A 19,592-nucleotide genomic window follows, 5' to 3' on the forward strand; every position below is an offset into this window, starting at 1 on the left:
TAGCTTTTCACCTGGTCCCAGTACTTTAATCCAAGGCTTCAGCCACGGCAAAGAAAAGAAAAGAAAAGAGAAAAGACAGTAAAACACACACACACACTCCCTCTGTGAAGAGCCTGCAATCTGAAGGCCACTGCAGGCTGGCGCTGACAGCAGATAGCAGCCAGAGACCGAGCCCGACTGATACAACGCAGTCCTGATAAGAGCAGCACTGCTACACAAACAAAGAAACGCGGCAGGAGGGGAAGTGACAGGCGAGAGGAGGAGGACGCATGAACTAGTCGGGCAGTAAAATCAGACGGAAAACAGTCTTTCGCTCTCTGGGCTCCTCTGACGGATGCAAATGAACCCTGAGCGCTGAGAGCGTAGCAGCCAGGAGAGACGGGAGAGTAATTACGGAGTCGTGTTCTCCACACGGCTACACCGCACTTCACCTAAACTACCACCACGCGCACACAAAACAATTATGATAAAGAATGTGTACCATTTGCTTGGCAAGAAATCGTGGAACGCATTAGAACTTTTTTACAAAAGACATTTAGATTTATGGCATTTATCAGACGCCCTTGTCCAGAGCGACTTACAATCAGTAGTTACAGGGACAGTCCCCCCCTGGAGACACTCAGGGTTAAGTGTCTTGCTCAGGGACACAATGGTAGTAAGTGGGGTTTGAACCTGGGTCTTCTGGTTCATAGGCGAGTGGGTTAACCACTAGGCTACTAACACCCTTAAAAAAGACGATCTAGTCTTAATCCCCACGGTACCACAATAAACCGGCCTGCCACGGCGAGGTCAGTGGCAGGGTGGTGGTTAAGCAGTTGGCTGGGTGACCACCAAGCCCGTTAATCTTCCGGCTTCCTGAGGGACGACTCCCTAATCTGCCTGGCAGAAAAACACAAGAGTCCAGCACGCCGCAGGGCCCGGCGGAGCAGCATTAAGACCAGTCAGGTGCCCCGCGTGACCAGATGCATCACTCCCGGGCCTCCGCGGTGCAACAATATTATGATGCCCGGCCCTGTGTCAAGGCCAAAGAAGGGCTGGACTGTGAGGAAGGAGGACAGGAATGCGAGGGAGTGCAGAGGAGGCTTCATCGCGCTGGGCGTCGCTCCCAGAGGGGAGGGGTGAGGAGAGCACGACGGTGATAGCTGAGAAAGAAAGAACATAGGACACCACACGGCGTCAAATAACGTCATGCGCACCACGGCATGACCGCATGCTCTATTATAAGCACGGATATGAATGAATGGGCTTGGCATATGCCGTGTTTGAGTGCGTGTTTATTAAGGTGGACAACTCAAAATAAGGCTTTGATCGAGAACCCAGCCCCCCGATCAAATAATCTGAGAAAGACGAGGTTTCGTTCATTAAAAAAGGTACAAGACACGTGACGAGGAGCCACTTAATCAAGTTGCTAGGAGAAGCGAACGAGCCTGTTTGGCGCGAGCGAGGCGAAACCGACTAGCGTGTGCATGAATATCTTTCTAGAACTGTCTCCTGAAACTCGGGCTTCGGTTAGGGATTAGCGGGCAAGCCCTCCTCGACCGCGGCTCAGAGGCATTAGACACACGAAAGCCAGAAGACGAAGAGCTCGATGTCAACTTCAGGGGCCAGAATTATCTACTGCATACGCTGAACGCCGGTCCGCCTGTCAGTAGTGTATTTAATAAAAAAATGTAAAATAATAAAGTTCTTTGCTCTTTGATGTCTGAGCCAAAAAACAGAGTGGAGCGAGCCTTCGCTTGGTAGTGAGGGGTGGGGTGGCGATAGATGAAGGGAGACGCTGTGAATGTGCGAGTATCAGTGTTGGTGTGGTTAACCAGAGGGCAGGAGAGGTTGCCAATAGCAACATGTGCACTGCTTAGTTTGTTTTTTTTTTTTTTTTTTTGAGCTCCACCCACAGAGAATTATATTTAAATTTACGGTATTTACCAGACGCCCTTATCCAGAGCGACTTACAATCAGTAGTTACACGTGACGGTTTGAACCTGGGTCTTCTGGCTCATAGTGGCTACTACCACCCTGGTACTACCACAAGAAGCTCAATCAAAACAACTCTAGGACCTGGGATGATCATGGCTTTGAAGACGAGCGTGTCACAAAACCACGAGCGTTGTCTTAGTAAACAGACAAACAGGTCACACTGGAATGGTGGCTTTTAATGACTAGTTAAGGCCAGCAGGGCGGTGGCGGCGGCGTTCCGGCATAAGTCATCGGATAACCAAGCCTCCTCCATGTGGGTTGCATTACACAGATACTTGCAACAAGGTGGGAGAAGAATGTGAACTTATTTAATGCAGCTTTGAACTCTGTGACCTTTTCATTCCACCACTTTGCTGCAGGCTGAATGCCAAGCAGTCGGGTCATGGACACGATGCTGCTCACTTCAACACTGCACTACCGTCTAACCACCCTACACCCACACTGGTTGCTCCTAAACACAATGTTTTTATAATAATAATAAAAAAATAAATAAAAATTATATATATATATATATATGTGTGTGTGTGTGTGTGTGTGTGTGTGTGTGTGTGTGTGTGTGTGTGTGTGTGTGTGTGTAGGTAGGTAGGTAGGTTAATGTTAACTGCCATGTTTACAAAGATCATTAGTTTTAAAAAAAAAAAGCCTAAATGAAGTTAAGACTTCGACCACTCTTATATTATTATGTACAGCCATTTGCAAAGCTTGTTTAAAGGTCCCCTGACACTATTTCTTTTTGCTTTATATCGGTATTATTGATCCCCTAATACTGTACCTGAAGCCTATTCCAAAACTCAGAATTACAGCCACTTTTATCCAGTCCCACAAGAAGATTTCCCCAGGATGCGCAGTTTCGGTGTCTGCAGCTTCCAATGCTAATGAGGAGGAGAGAGGCGGGACGAGGAGGAGAGTATAGAAGTTGAGGGGACATTCGGGGAAGCCATGGAAGCCATGACGGTCGGTGGAGAAAATGTCCGAGGGGAGGGGTGGGTAATTCTCTGGGTGGATAAAGCATAAGAAACGCGAGGTAACCTTTCCCCTTATGATGACACAAATTCCAGTGCAGTACCATAGACAGGCCAGGGGAACTCGCATTAACGTTAAATAATCTCACAAAGTAAAATTTTCATAATAGGAGACCTTTTAAGGTCAAATGCTCCTGGTACATTTATTATTCCTGCATATTGGTTCCAGCCATTGTTCATGTCTCTGCATGCACTGGCTCAGATTACAAAGATCAGATAACTAATCCAGCAGCTTGTAAATGTACAAGACAATATTGAATAAGACAATATTTGGTCTGTTTTTGCACGTGCTTGGTTCCTGCGAACAGCCCAAGGAGCCAATGGTCAGTCAAGCAGACACCTTTACACGAAATGCAAAAGAAAGCCCGGACCTTCAACCTCGGGATAAGACAGAAATCTGGGAGTTACAAGAATAGACTGGAACGGAGTACTGATATGATGCTGTGGTGGTGTGATCCATCTCACTGGAGAATGGAGAGGAGGCATCTGTCAAAACCTGCCTGATACAATCTGTCTGTCTGAGCAAGGATGGTCAGTCTGGGAGATCTCTCCCTCAAAGACACACACACACACACACACACACACACACAGGCTGTTGTCCTCTATATAGGAAATACACAGGAGACCTGACTAGACAGAGCCAGCCTGATAACAGAGAGCCGCTCCTGTCGCTCAACCCCAGAGTCCTGCGTCCTCTCACTCCGCCCTTCACTCTCTGCCTGACAATCTGTTGATGTTGGGCTCCCCGGGGAGGCGAACACTGGATTCCACACCACTTATACCGCAAGCGCACCTGAGAGTACGGACACCTGTCACTATCCATAACAGCAGCGCGTGACGCCTGAGTGTGTTCAACACTCTCGCTCTGCTGTCAAACCTGCAGCCTGACAGGAGACCCTAAAACACACACACACATTTCCCTTTCTCTCTCTAAACCAATCACTGACGGGCACAGAGCAGCATAGGGATGGGGGGGGGGGTGGAAACGAGCGAGGAAGACAAAACAAGAAAAAGAGGAGATCACCCTGGTAAAGCCGGGTGAAGCAATCGCGGCCGTGAGAAGGCGACGGAGATGGAGAGATTGCCTCGCCCCTCCCCTCCCGTCGCCGGGCGGCTCGGCGTTGCCCCGCGCTGCCATTACAGCGGGTGTGAGATGAGGCTTGTCGCAGCCGACAGACAGGCGCGCCGAGAGTCTGGCCCGCAGAGATAAACGCCATAAGCCCGGCTTAAGGGCAGCGAGGCGCGCACTAAAACGTACACGCGCGGAATATATACGTGCATACGTCAGTGCAGCCGGTCAGTGCAACCTTGGGCTATCGGAGTTGTTCTCACAGAATATCGTGAAAATGACTGCATACAGCACAACGCCCTATTATGTATGTATATGTCCGTGTCCCTACATCCAGCATCAGTTAATGTACAACAAAATCACACACTTTAGCTCCACAAAAGAAATATAAATCACTGTCAGCGCACACTGGCCACTGGCACCGGCCGCCGCAGCATGAAATTTGCCGTGAGTTGCCTGCGTGACAATTTAGTGTGATTTAGTTTGGCTGAGGCGGAACCGGCATCGCGGGACTAAGTGGTCCTAACGCTACGCTGCTCAGGCACAGCAAAAGGACAGCCGGCAACAATAATCGAGGAATCGAACTCACCACCCTCCATTACCGGGCACAATTCAGCCAGGAAAACGGCAATTATCTCGGGGTTCTACTGGACAAGCAGGCTACCTTGATATAGCCCTTTAATCTGTTGGAAATCCTTTACAGTGTTGCTTGGGCTTGTAAAAGCAAAAAAACGAATAATACCCGGAGTGATGTTGGCAGGTGCTTCTGGATTCTGATTGGCTGAGCTACAAATGAGTGCGATAATTCACATTTGCCTTTGTTGTTATGTTATAATGAACTTTCCTGCTAAGAATAAAGAAAAATAATTATATTGCAAAAATAACAGCATGGGGTGGTAGTAGCCTAGTGGGTTAGACACTCGTCTATGAACCAGAAGACCCAGGTTCAAATCCCACTTACTACCATTGTGTCCCTGAGCAAGACACTTAACCCTAAGTTGCTCCAGGGAGACTGTCCCTATAACTACTGGTTGTAAGTCGCTCTGGATATGGCTGATAAATGCCATAAATGTAAATATCACAAGTTATATCACAATAGTATATGGATATTTTCTTTACGTTTTTTGAATAAAAAAAAAAAGAAAAGAAAAAATCATACTCAGTCTGGCCCTGCTCAGGAACATAGCATGACATACTTTAGGGGCAGTGGTTAAGGAAGCGTAATCAGAAGGTTGCCGGTTCGAATCCTGATCCGCCAAGGTGCCACTGAGGTGCCACTGAGCAAAGCACCGTCCCCACACACTGCTCCCCGGACGCCTTTCATGGCTGCCCACTGCTCACTCCAGGTGATGGGTTAAATGCAGAGGACACATTGCGTTGTGTGCACTGTGTGCTGTGTATAACAAGTGACAATCACTTCACTTTCACTTTACTTTAGCAAAAAAACAGCTAGAAATGGAAATTGGCATGACCCTGCATGATTCACAGTGGCAGTGCCAGTGTTACAGATCACAAAAACCCTCACCAAGTAATAAAACAAAAAGTGTTTTATCTATAACAGCCACCAGTGCCAATTAATTGCTACATTATATGATATTTCTCATCATACAGAGTCCATAAGGAAATACTGATACCTCCAGAAATCCAGATAGCCCAAAGATTTCTAACCGTAGCCAGCAGATGTGACACGTATCCATTACCATGTTCATCTCACACTGGTCATTTACTTCAGCAATCATGGCCTTAATGAGTAGCAAAAACATATTTTCATGTTTACACCAGTACAGTAGCTATTTATTTAACTCTGTAGAGGGGGTAAAAAGAGAAAAGGCCAAAAATTATTATCGATTTGTTTTATGGCTCAGTGGTCAGACATGTAGACTCATTTATCTTGTTTATGACGTACTGTCCACACTGGGCTACAGTGGCAGAGAGCAGCTGTGCACATCAGGTAGGGCTGCATTAAGCCTCTCTATGGTTAAAGGGCAGAGGAGGAGAGAAGCTGCGGGGTGGTCTGGAGGGAAAGCTACATCACAATTACTGATGGAGCACCGGCAACCCGCTGGGCAGATGGCTAACAACTTTTTCCAGAGGGGAAAAATGTGACGTTCTTTCAACGTTGGCCAGAGTGAAACACTAAAAATTCCCGACCTGGATTATTCACCAAACGCAAAGCAGACTAATCTGCATCGAATCAGTCAGACATTACATGGGAACGCCTTGGAGAACATGACGTTTGCCGGGGTCTGACAGACCTCGGGGACCAACGGTCAAAACACATCTGAACCAGAGCCACCCTCCACTACAGATGTGCACAGACGCCTGAGTGGCCACATAATCCCAGAGAAAGTGTGCAATTACAGATAACAAGCTTCTTAGGAAGCCTGGCCAATCCCAGCACACAGTGCCGAGCAGCACTCGGCGCCATTACTTAAGGTGAACAACCCGTGTGGTTCAATCGACAACATGCCCGCATGCTGTTATTTTTGTGAACAAGAAGAAACGTCTCCAGACGGCGTACGGTACAGCATGTACTCTGCACAGTCAGGCAGGACATTTATTTCACTGAATGTTGGGCAAAAACGTAACCAAGTGCCTGGTCACTTTCAGCATTAAAATACTGCAATACTGCATTCATAGATCCAATTTCAACGAGAATCTAATTTCATTCATTCTGGAATTCAAATAAGTTGTAATAAGATGCGTCCGTCACAGTGGGTTGGCATGAGGTGTGTAGAGGTGTGAACCTTCACTGGTCTCACGATTTGATTCGAATCGATTGATATAATTATCAATGCATCCCATACACTTTTGTACATGGTCACATGATGCTTTCAAATACAGGAGTTAAGGTCTCGTACGCCTGTGTGGACACAATGAGAAGAAAAGCTGATGCCGTTCAGTCCGCGCTCACCTTGTAACGGTCATATATACTGGTAGTTCTCCTTTAAATGCACACGGCACTATGCTGTGGGCGGAGTTAGGCGTCTGCCCCGGTCCTGATGCAGATCAGCTCTCCACCAAGCAGAGGGACGGAGGAGACAACCACTAACGGCAGAAAAACGCCTGGTTCAGAAGTCCATGGCGTCAGGTGAGCGTGGACGTAACAGACCCTTTTTCCGCTCATTGGAGAAATTCTAAAGCCGCTTTCAGGCCAAACGTGGCATCCACCGCAGGGATCAGCACAAAAAAAAAAATCGTGGTTTTCTAAAACTTTTCACAATAAAATCGCAATAAAAATGGCATAGTTTAGCATATTCTGTGCATGTATTTAGCAACATAAGATTTCAGAGCAAAAATAAAACACACATTTCTCCTCAGGCTACAAGTTTTTACACACTGGGATCTATGGGCTGCTGAGGCACTGGAATAGGGAAGCAACGGACACAGTACCACATGGTTGGTACACGACTGAGCACTGTGTAAAGCTAGCGATTGTCATGGTTTTATGTGTTAATAAACTGTTTATTATCTCTGATGTCTTCAGTGTGTGTGTTTGTGTGTGTTATGCTACGTAGATTCCATCTTTCAGGATTCTTTCATTGGTTCGTCTCTGCTGAAATTTGACTTAGCAGCTGACTAATTCACACAGTTAATTCTCTGATATATGTAACATCCTCTTTGGGACACTGTAACATAACACAACGTAGCGTGATACCATGATAACAGCTAGCAGGAACATGATCTCTAACAGGGTCCAACAAAGCCCTTGCTGCTGAGAGGCGTCTTTAAAATTCATGTTTTGTGCCAAGTGCCACTTTCGTCTGTACTAATGGAACGGCGACCGAGTTGACACCCGCTCCCAGGGAGTCCAAGTCCATGTGTGTAGTCATGCACTCTGAGGGCCCGGCGAGGGCTCTGGACAGCGGTAACGCTGGATGCTGTAATTAAATCTGGCCCCGCAAGTCGGCCTGGGATTCGGCCAGTCACATCAGCGCACCCTCAGGGTGACCCGCATGTGTACGAAGCCTGCACGTCGGCCGCGGACACGGGACGCAGTCACGGGTTGGTGCCCGAGGTGAAAACGAAAGCGGGCAGGTAGCTGATGGAGGCGCTTTTTTCCCCCCCTGCTTTCCATAGGGAGATGTACAGGCGTGGTAGAGGCAGGCAGCGGTAATGAGGTTCATTTAAATGCAGCGCAGACCTGTTCACTTCCATTAGAGGCGAAAACGCAACATCGACACCGTGGCTCAGGGGCAAACTCGCCTTCAACCAGCCCTTCCTCCGACTGAAAGAAATCTACAATTGAAATGTAATTCTCTGGAGGTATAAATAAATAGATGAAGGCGCGTGTAAATTAATAAATAAAAACATGACAGCCGGTTTATTTATGTTCACAGTAGGGAAAACAGATTGGAGGCTTCGTATTGAGGAATTTCACGAGATGGCCCTCAGATAACCAGGTCCAAACGTTCAAAATGCAGTTATAGGAATCACTCGTCTCCTCTAATCTTCTCAGAAGTAACACACAAGTCAAAAAACAACACGAACGCTAATAATAATTATCCGGGGAAAAGAAAATCCCTTCTTCCCACAGACTACGGGCTCATTTGCATATCCATGCGAGTAATTATAATCTGTCTTGATTTAACCGTAGGACTGGGATGGTGGGAACAGCAAGGCCACAGGGGAACCAGCGTGGGGATACGCACAGCCCTCTCTGTGCATCTTTACACACAATGTGTAATGTTTCTCAATGAGATAAAGTGCTAAAAATGGCTCTTTCAACAGCTGCTTCGTCCAAAACGCCCTCCTCCCCGGTCAAATCCAGCCCTGCCTTCTGGCCCACGCTGTTCATGTTTCTTCGCGACTTCAGCTTAGGCGCACAATTAACTGTAAAGCCCTTTAGCTGCTAGTGTGCATAAGGCTGTGGGGGGGGTTATGAACCCGGAGCGATTATTTAGCCCACATCTCCCTTATTAGTGCAGCGCAGGAAAAAAAAACAAAAAAAAAACAACTTTTTTGACCCGGCGTGAGGCTGCAGGTAGCACCGCGAGGGACGTCCACAAGATCTCGGCTATGGGCTTGACTGCACAGCGAGGCGCCAAGGGGCCGGTGGTGAAGACCACAACAGCCTTAGGGCTTTAGACAGGTGGGGGGTGTAATGGAAAGTAACCCAGAGTTGTGTTTTCTTTTCGTTTCCTCCCCCACAGTAGTGGAATGTGCTCGGCTCGGCCTTGATGCCTAACGCTGCTGACAGGCGGCTCTGGGAGAACTGAGAGACCTTGCTGGCAGGTAGGATGCCAGACTGGTACCTGAAAACACCTTCGGTAACCACACCCCGGGGTCATGGCTGTCGCGGGGACTAGCATCAAACGCCCTGCACACACACACACACACAGGCGCCCAGTGCAGCAGCACAGAATTTTCCAAAGGAAAGTAAATTCTGAAATGGAAATGGAAAAATGAAATTCATCCATTTAAAATAGCAGGATGCTCAACGGTTAAAAGCTTCATCCATTTTTTTTTTTTTCATTTTGCCATGAGGAGATTATGCAAACAAAGTCTAACGGCTTACTCACTTCTCGAACGTAAGCAGACGAAGAAAAAGCAGATTGCGGGAAACCATTTCAGCTTCAAACGACGGAAGACGTCTTTATTTTCCCCTATGCCAATTAAAACCGGTTCCAAAAGGAGTGACTTTGCAAAGTGTGTGTGTGTGTCTGTAAGATCTTAAAAGAGTCAGTCGGACAGAAATAGACGCATATGTCTGAGTGGGAGCAGATATTAACATGTACAACCAACTACCATTTCCTGTGGACGAGGGAAATATCAATTCTGTCACGCTAGGGACCTCCTTTACCTCTCAGCTTATAATAGAGACACAGTCAGGGCACTAAAAGAGCAGCCGAGCCAAATCAGCCCATTAGCTGCAAGGTGCCACGGTTTTCAGACTTCACACCCTTCTCACTTACAACAGGATGTCAGAGAAGCGAACTATTCTTTTGGCTTCAGGTTATCGTTTGAAGCAGAGCAACACTGATCTCTCTGCCCTATTCAAATGGCAGTGAACGGCGTCCATTGTTATCTCCAAGAACAGCGAGAGCAGTCACCAAACAAAGCAGGTAAAGGAGGACTTGTGTGGAACTCCCATTCACGGTGCTCATAAGACCAGGACTGACATTGGAAACCCGCCCGCCCCGTTGCAGGACATTCATCTTCTGTATCTGAAGCTATTGGATGTGCTGGCTATGATCTGAATCACTGTCACGGTGAGAACTGAGATTCCTCTTTGGTTTCAGCTTTCTGGATGGAACGCCATTAATCTCGACCGGAGCTGTTGTCCCAGTTCAGGCCGATCCATAAAATGATGCAGCCATCACCAGACAGCCCTCTTTATATCCAGCATTTCTCACTGCATCCCTCTGAACGGATGGTTCATCACTTCTTTCTTCAAATGAATTTTTATAAAAGCATAGGTGACAATGTTCCTCTCATGTCATTAAGCTCTTGTCTTTTTGTCCCTGGATTCAAAACAACGTTGCATAAGGGGGCATCTTCAAAACTCGTAGCCATTTAGGATCCACATTTAGATGCTGTCTGTTGTGCTCCTCATCGACACAGACGGGCAGGTGTGCCAGGGAAAATCACCGTCACCTCTCTAATGAACACGCGCGTGTCAGCATTTCTGTCACAACCCCTTCTGTTCTCAGTCTGGTCTTATTGCTTACGCCACCTGGACTAGCTGATGGCTACTTGCAGGGCAGGGTGACCTAAACTTCTTCATGAAAACTCTGTTAGGCCAGATTACTTCAGCAGCTTTCAGTCACAGATGTGGAAGGACACTCAAGCTTCAGGAGGACTGGAGGGACAGGCGAGCAGGTAAAAGTTGGGGAATTAGGGGTCACGAGAGGGGATACTATCAGAAGACAGCAGTTTTCAAGACATTCAAGGAGACAGAGGTGCTCTGATGGCATCTGGGAACCATAGATGATAATGGCCTAAAGTGAAGTGTAGTGATTGTGACTTGTGATACACAGCAGCAGAGCACACGGTGCACACAGTGAAATTTGTCCTCTGCATTTAAGCCATCACCCTGAGTGAGCAGTGGGCAGCCATGACAGGTGCCCGGGGAGCAGTGTGTGGGGACGGTGCTTTGCTCAGTGGCACCTCACTGGCAACTTGGCGGATCGGGATTCGAACCGGCAACCTTCTGATTACGGGGCCGCTTCCTTAACTGCTGCGCCAGTTAATTTAATCTGGACCAAGATGGAGAGCCAAAATGAATTTTAAAAGTTAAAACTCTCTCTGTTAGGATGCCAACATGTCCAGAGTCGTCATTATCAGAACATTTTGAGGGAGATTAAAGCTTTTAGCCAAACTCAGTATTAGGCTTTGTTCCATAATTGATGCATTTTGAAGCAGGGAACCAGTGAACGTGTGACATTTCTTTTCCTTCTGCAAAAACAACAACACAAAGACCAACAATAAGCCCTAAACAAAATGATTACACTTGTGCATCTGCAGCCCATTTGTCTGGTACAGACAGGTGGTGGGGGGGTATTTCGCCTGATAAATTTCAGAGCTTCATTTAAAAAAAAAAAAACCGCAGTCGGAGGCGTATCCATCACGTTGTCCATTACTGCTCATTATAGCTGGGGGGCACGGGGGGGGCCAGGGTGATGGATGCGCCGCACCGTCCATCTTCCCACCAGATGGGTGGAGAGACGCCACCGCGATGACGAATGGAGCGCAGAGAGGAGCAGCAGCACTGTGACCTTGTGTTTACAGAGGGGATAAAGACGGAGCAACGGCGGAGAGGTGGCTTTATTGGGGGAGAGTGATAGAATGTGAGTGTGTGTGTGTGGGGGGGGGGGGGGGGGGGGGGGGACTCTTTAATCTGCACCGCCTTCCAATATCATCTCTCCTTCACGCCGAGGCACCTGTAAACCCCGCTCTCCCCTCCTCCGCCCGTGGAGCGTGGCGTGGAGCCAGCCAGCGGACGCTCCTCCGCCAGGTACGTGGGAATGAGGAGTGAAGGAGGAACGAGGGGTGCATACAGAGCAGCTGTCCGCTATAAGGGCATAAAAAAAAAAAAAAAAAAAAACGCACAAACACAAAAGTTACAGGAACACGAGGAACGCAGGAACGCGTTGCCTGCACGGCTCCCGCATGTTAAAATATTTAATATGGCCGGCTCCTGAATATTCATGGTCCTCCCCACCATCAGGGTAGAGGACAGTCGGAGCGGGCGTGGCCTGAACGCCAGCCTGTGCGACACCCCAGCCTTTGTTTCCAAGGACGAGCAGAAGGTGGCCGCTTCTCGGCTGAGACGCCGAGCCGCCGCCGTTTTTGGACGAGATCAACTCCGTGGGCTGCTCGGGCTCATCAGCTCGCGGCCTTCCGGCCTCTGCTCCACGTTCATCTCCGGATCAGCCGGCCAAAACGTTTTACGAGACAGAACCGGGGGCCTGCTCTGCCCCTGCAGACGCAGAACGCAAGCCGGACGCGGCGGCCGCACTAACAGGCCGTTAACCCGTCACGAGAAAGGCCGCTCGGTGAATAACTAGCGCCAAACAGCAGCATCTGTTTTCAGCCTGTATCCTGGCAACGGTTTCCCGGGTGTGCGTTGAAGTGGGAGGTGTGATCAGGTAACGGCGGCGCGCCTACTGGCTAGCCGGGCTTAGCGGGCGCATTAGCTTCCACTTCTCGCATTCCGCCTGTCGCGTCCAGTCGTACGTCTTCACGCGAGGGTCTCTGTACAAAACGCCTGACAAAAGGATCCGTGGAGATGGTTCCGATGGAGCCTCTCCGACGGTCCAGACGTTAAACAGCATCCCGACAAACTTGTCACCGTCTGCTGATAATGATAACAACGACAGCACTTGACCGAGGACCAACGCTCTCTCAGATCGGCAAACGAAAGGAGACTAAAAATTCCTTCTTCACGGGGTCTCCGATTCCAATCATGTCTGTTCTCCGTTGTTGTCCCTGGCTGGTGGAACAACCTGCCCTCCTCCACACGACTAGCCGAGACTATCACCACTTTTAAGAAGAAGGTGAAAACCCTCTTATTCCAAAAATATTACAGACAAATCTAACACTTACACAAGCACATGCGTACACATTGAATAAACAAATACAAAATGTATAAATACATTATAATTTTTCTTAGTCTAGCACCCAACAATCCCCGAGCATGCTCTTCAATGACAAGTCTAAGCCTTATCAGGGCTCTTAGTTTGTAAACTCGATATTCTATAGAAATCGAACGAGAATTGCTGGTGTCTTCCTATTGTAAGTCGCTTTGGATAAAAGCGTCTGCTAAATAAAGTAAAGTAAAGTAAAGTAAAGTATATGCAGCTGCGTGTGCGTTGTTTTAACAAACCAAGCCTGTTAATAGAAGGACGCTAAATGTTTGACACTAAACGTCCTCGGCCTAAAAACAGGGTTTTAATTGACAATTATGCTACTGTGATGATAATGGGGCAGAAAAGACAGGGCTGAGGGGAATTCTACGTTGGGCTGGGGGGTCAGTGCCACCCCTACAACATTACCTACACTGTCTGTGGGCTTTCAGACAAAGGCCGGCCAGGGCAGTGTCTGTGTCGGCACAATGCCTGTCATTATTGCCAGGGTTTATCAGTAACCAGCGGACTGGAATGTCATTGGCCCGTCAATGGTCTGCCTCGTTCCCTCCCTCAAGCGCCGCGGACTTTCAACCGCGTAGCGCGACGCGTCATTCGAATGCTATCTCGAGTTTACTTTCAGTTGGCCGCGGCAGGTCCGGGCAAACCGGTTTTCGGTGGAACTCTCGGCGAAACTCTCCACTGATGCCTCAGCACCCGACGGCGAGTCAATTAACAATCTGGCACGGACAAAAAAAAAAAGCCAATCCCACGCGTCAATAGATTTTGGTTACGGCACTCAGGCGGCAACGCTTCATGGGTAATCAATGCTAACAACCCAGCTGCGTCGCTCTCTCCGCGCTCTTAAATCACGAGCAATTTGCCCCTCCTTGCGGTGCCACGCGATACAGTGCCATGGGCAATCCGAGGGAGCCATAATACAACACCGGCCCGCGCCCATGGGCCGCCCCTCACTGCCGTGGGAATGGGGGGCATTGCTGCTGTCATGCAGTGTAATGGGACGGGTGGCGTGACGAGAAGGGAAGAGCGGGTAAACAAGACATATATATATATATAACATACCTCTATACCCAGGCTTTCTGAGGCCGAGTTTTTAATATATTATTGTTTTTTATTATATTTATTTCTTGCTTTACTCTTGATGTTAATTTTATCCTCACCCATTGTTTTATTCAGTGTATTGTTTCTTATACGTACAGCACTTTCTGTGTTTGAAAATGTGCTTTATAAATAAATGTATTATTATTATTATTATTATTCATGGCGAGCATTATTGGTGGTTACTACCCTGTTACGACACGGCCAGTGCAGATGAGGGTCCGGACGCGGGACCCCTCCATTAACGCAGGGCCGGTGGGGGCCGCGTGTCCGTTTAAACCCCGGCAGATGGCCGACACCGCAGAGCAGCGGCAGGGTTAAGACGGATCAGGCCTATTGTGTTAACCAGCTACCGGTGGCAGAACAGCAACAGCATTAACCAACCAAATCTAATTACCGCGCCCACTTCTGCCAGTAACAAAAATTATTCCATTACGGGATTAAGACATTTCGGGGTGTTGGTGGCATTTGCCAGGCCTGTTCAACTTCCACATGCTGCACAGATCACTTCTGACATCAGGGAAGGAAGGGGGGTGATGATGATGATGATGATGATGATGCTTTCACACCCACCGAGCCTTTTTATGCCGCAAAAAACACGACCTAAACCGCGATAAATTCAAATCATAGTGCGTCAATTTAAGACGTTAAACTAAATTATTTAATTGCGGGGTTTTTTTTTTGTCTTGATCATATGAGACGAATTGAGTTGATGAAGTTTTTAAGAGTTGGACAGAAAAATAATCTATGTTAACTTTCCGTACTTGTTGCTAATCTGTGTATTTGAAACATGTGTACCGAATTAGTTAAATGTGTATAAATTGTAATGGTAATTGTAAAATAGTGTATAAATCGCAGGTAATTACAGTGTAATAGAACCTGGCGGGTTTTTTTTTTTTTTTTTTTTTTTCGTCCACTCGGTGCTTAAGCAGCGCGGTCCTAAACCAGCACGGAAACAAGTCAAACAGGACCGGGAGAGGGACAAACCATGGCGAAACGACCGAGGACCGAATTAAAAATGTAAAAACGTTCGTATGCGACGTGAGAAAAAACACAAAGCCGCTTCCGCGCCGTTAGCGCCCCTCAGGACTTGCGAACTCGCGGGCCAACTTACTTCACGTCCGCGTCGTGTTTAGAGGGGGGAAAAAAGGGGGAATATTTCTTACCTGTGACCGCGACAACGAGTAAAAAGACGTGGTGGGACGTCGCCAGATCCATGGCTTTTCCGTGTTATTCCGCTCGCTTTTTTTTTCTTTCTCTCCCCTCCGAAAATGACCAGCGCGCCGCGAAGTTCGCAGCCTGCCCGCTCCCGCCGAGCTCCGTCTCTCCCGCCGCATCCACTCCGCCGCCGCAGCAGGTGGACGGAGGCTGGGACCGCGGTCACGTGGTTTCCGGAGGCGCCCGGAGAAGGCCGAACCCGCCGCGGCGTAGGGCGCCACCTGGCGGCGGCGTTGGAATGATGCGCCGTGTAATGGCCTTTCTGCAGACATTGTGAATAATGAAATGGTTTCTTCAGTCCGTTTAGGTGGCGGCAACACAGGTTCGAACCCCACTTACTACCATTGAGTCCCTGAGCAAGACACTTAACCCTGAGTGTCTCCAGAGGGGACTGTCCCTGTTGCTCTGGATAAGGGCGTCTGTTGAACGTAAATGTTTAATTTGTCGCACATTCGTTTATAGTTTTATTGTACGTCCTTTGCAGAGGACAGCACTACATTTTTTCATTCTTGAGAAAGCAGAGGGCTCAGACTTGGAGATTAAAACTTTGAGCTATCAGCAGATGATGAGGGGAGGACATGGCAGATGAGGAGCTTGAGAGTTAAATAAATTGCTCAATACAAATCAGTTTGTCGTGAGATTATGTAATTGCACTCAGTGATCAAAGATGAATGCAAAGCAACGATGATCAAAAAAATATCTAAAACACATTGGAACACAAACAGAATGTCTGTTATAATTTCGTTTAGTTTGTTAATCAGTGTTCGAGTCTTGTAAAAGAGCTTACAATTAATTCATCATCCACTAATAGATTGAAACAATGGATTTCAGCATAATGAATTTAATGAACATTAAAAACTTTGTCTAGCACATGTGAGGGTTTAATCTGCAAGTCACTAAGTTTGATGGAGATATAATGCATGAGCAACGAAGATCATCTTATTTGTTAACATGACATGAAGAGAATCACTTAACCACAAACATGAAAAAAGTATATACATTCATACAAATGCATGTTATGGTGCCATAAGCCACAAAAGAGCTTCAGACATGTAGGTTATGTCACGCCGTGTTACACACAGCAGCCCCCAGAGCCCTTTTTACTAAAACCAGCAACATCTCCAGGCTTTAATGTGATTGAGTCCATGGCTGAGTCTATGCGGTGTGAAGTGCTGGTCATTGAGGGGCAGTATGGTCTGTAGCACCAATGAAAACTAATCAGCAGCATCACTGCCTGAAACCAGATTAACTGGTGACATTAGCATGAACAGTGACATCATTGCCCAAGGTTTTGGTCTGGGAGGGGGTTCTGCCAGAAATGCTCAGCCCAACACCAGAGAAAGGGGTTGCCTCTTTAGACATGTTTGGGTGTTTTATGTGAATTTTATCTTTCAAAAAAAATAAAAAATAAAAATGCACATACGCACAGAAAAATGGTAATGAAAAGAAAACATCAGACACAAAGTTCTGATTAGAAAACAAGTTTTTAATGTCATCCATAATTTAAGTGGTCTAGGCAATACATAATACTATACTGTGAATAAATAAGACATTTGGTCATTTAAACAGAACTGACGACAACAGGTAAAGTATCAGCAAAGAACAATGATCCCATTAAATATAAATACAGTAACTATTTATGTAACTATAAAATCCATAGTAATCAAAATATCCCTAATTCAATACAAATGAGGATTACTTAAAAACACACACTATTACAAGTCATCTAAAGTGCAAAGAGTTACTGTTATGTTCTTAAACAGAATACAAATTCAAAATGAAAGGGAGGGGGGAAAAAGTGACAATTGGAACTACAAAAATACTTGAAAAAATTTGGTCAGTCATCTTAGTGGTTTGTTTAAACAATTTATCTTCCCCCTTGTCCAAAAACGCTCCCATGTGCGCACACAGACCGCATTGCTACTGTGGCCCCTAAGCATGTGCCAGGTTTGGGGAGCTGCCCCAGTAGGCATTCCGGTTTCGGTACGCAGCTGGTGCCCAGCCGGCGGGTTTGAACTGGTGGGCCGGTCTACCAGCGGGACGGAACATGTAGTGAGGGCGTGGGGGGCCATGGCCTTTCCCAGAATTCACCTTCTTCCGAGGTAAAGGGTGCCACATGGGTGCAAAAGGGTAGATAAGCTGAAGACAGAGATAGACGTTATTACTTCAAACTCAACACAATAAAAACACAAAAAAAATTGCACATGCCACAGATTTAGACTATGATGGTAAAAATTTTTTTTTAAATGGTAACTACAAGCAAGTGAAAATTCTTACAGTATATACATGGTTTTTAAATATATGATTAGCTGAAAATTGGACCTTTTATAATAACTGAATAATAAACCATGATTTGTGACAAATATTCAAGATGTTGTTTGAACAGTCATGAATACATTCCATACCTGGAATGGGGGGTTACTGTGAGGGAAGGGTGGCATGATATGGGGTTCTCTGCCGCCACACTCCTCATCAGATGAAGAGCCAGAGTGGTAGTCTGATGTCACTCTCTCCACTGCACTTGTCACCTTCTTGGTCACGTCCTCTTTATCATCGTCGTCGTCATCCCCCGAAAAGCTTGCGACGGTGAACGCGGGGTTCTTCTCGCCATACCTGGAGCAGAAAGATGAGGGCTCAACCAAAAGAGCATTCATAAACACCATAGTAAGGACCGTAATAAAACAGATCTCCATTTAACAATACAAAGAAGTCTGAAGAGTACCGCAACCCCTCCAAAACCCCCTCCAATCAGACCACAGTTGCGAGAAATGCTCACCTGCAGCACACCTCCCCAGGGTCCACCCACAGGGTTAGCTCCTTGGGAAGGCCCAGGTCCTTGTACTGCACCCCGCTCTCCGCGCACGCCCTCTGCAGCTCGGGGTCCTCCCTCTGGAACCGGTTCACCCGGATACACCTGCGCATTCGGAACGGAGGGGGATGTAATTTCGCCACAGCAGCGTGCCACTTCGTTCCCTTGACGGGCAGGGCCTGCCGTACCTGAAAGCCTGGCCTTTGCTGGGGTTCTCGCAGTACCAGTGTCCTTTGTATTTCTCCTGCAATGCCACGGTCAGCCGCTCCACAAACAGGTCCATCTTCCGAGTCTCCAGCTTTTCAGCTTTCTTGATGAGCCGCTTCAAAAAAAACACCACGGCCGCGATTTCCTTCTTCATTGTTAAAAATGTGGTCCAATTCCTACGAAAGAAAGAAAAACAAATATGAAAATCTATACAGTAAACAGCAATTGTGTACAAGGAACAGACGCAACACGATCCATGAAGCCACGCTGCCATATCGTCATCCTGCGCGCCAACGGCAGACGAGGAGGTGGAGGAGGGAGCGCCGGGAAACGGGCAGCCGCTGGCGGTAAACGCCGCTCCAACCGAAAGCAGCACGACTTCTCACGGCTCCCCCGTGCACCGAAACCTATCGTTGGGACCCAAAAGCCCAGATGAACACAAGCAGCCATCGGCCGTACGAACCAGCGGAAACAGTGCAGTCGCCAATCTGACACGAGAACCACAGGCGCGATTATTCACCACTTTCGACCCAAGAGAAGATATTTAATTTAAAATGGGAATTAATATACAGCAGAATCGGACCAGCGGCGAAAACAAGAGACTTTTTCAAACAAAGTAACCTAGTGGGTACATTCTAACAAGTGTTAATTAACTACAATAATAATAAAAAACACTATTAGTGTTAGTTCGGTTGAATTTAGACCACTTCTGCCACTACTAAAGAGTTTAAAAAAAAACATTTTGAGGACAAAACGAAGCGTTTGTCTTAGTCGTCGCGGTTACGTAGCCATCTTGGCGGACAACCAAAGCTTAGCTGCAAACAAGCAGCCAGGCTAACGGGACGCCGCCGACGCCCTCATCTCGCTCGAATCTTGCGCGCAGTAAAGTAAAACTAAACGAAGTAAAAAAAAAAAAAATGAAGGGCCACGACCACGCACCGTGTCCGCCGTCGATCACCATGTGGTCGCCCGTCGCCAGTCCGTCGCGCCAGCCAGGCCAACAACACAGGCGCGCGCGAACGCGCCTCCGTTTGGCGGGCCGAGACGGGCTCCGGCGGGGAGTGTTCGTCGCCACCTGGCGGACCGGAGGGGCGCGGCGTTTA

General features: G+C 47.6%; 2 protein-coding genes across 3 annotated transcripts in view; both read right to left on the reverse strand.

Moving 5' to 3' along the window:
* cxadr (CXADR Ig-like cell adhesion molecule) overlaps positions 1-15,615 on the reverse strand; it is a 33,845-nt gene extending 18,230 nt beyond the window's left edge. Inside the window, exon 1 of the mRNA XM_028983532.1 lies at positions 15,422-15,615. Within this exon, the coding sequence (XP_028839365.1) occupies positions 15,422-15,473 (52 nt within the window). The 5' untranslated portion in view covers positions 15,474-15,615. The remainder of the gene's footprint in view (positions 1-15,421) is intronic.
* A 1,323-nt stretch (positions 15,616-16,938) lies between these two features.
* Positions 16,939-19,567, reverse strand: btg3 (B-cell translocation gene 3). 2 transcript variants are annotated; one of them, XM_028983989.1, is made up of 5 exons: positions 19,429-19,567; positions 18,471-18,665; positions 18,250-18,387; positions 17,879-18,086; positions 16,939-17,612 (listed from the first exon to the last, which is right to left on the reverse strand). In XM_028983989.1, the coding sequence occupies exons 2-5, from the start codon at positions 18,641-18,643 to the stop codon at positions 17,406-17,408; spliced, it is 726 nt and encodes a 241-aa protein (XP_028839822.1). In that variant the 5' UTR covers positions 18,644-18,665; positions 19,429-19,567; the 3' UTR covers positions 16,939-17,405. The 2 variants fall into 2 exon arrangements, with proteins under 2 accessions (XP_028839822.1, XP_028839821.1); XM_028983988.1 differs by having other exon boundaries at positions 18,471-18,896; positions 19,429-19,550.
* Between the last annotated feature and the right edge of the window lie 25 nt (positions 19,568-19,592).

The sequence above is a fragment of the Denticeps clupeoides genome, chromosome 6, assembly GCF_900700375.1.
Source record: "Denticeps clupeoides chromosome 6, fDenClu1.1, whole genome shotgun sequence".
NCBI classification, from domain to species: Eukaryota; Metazoa; Chordata; class Actinopteri; order Clupeiformes; family Denticipitidae; genus Denticeps; species Denticeps clupeoides.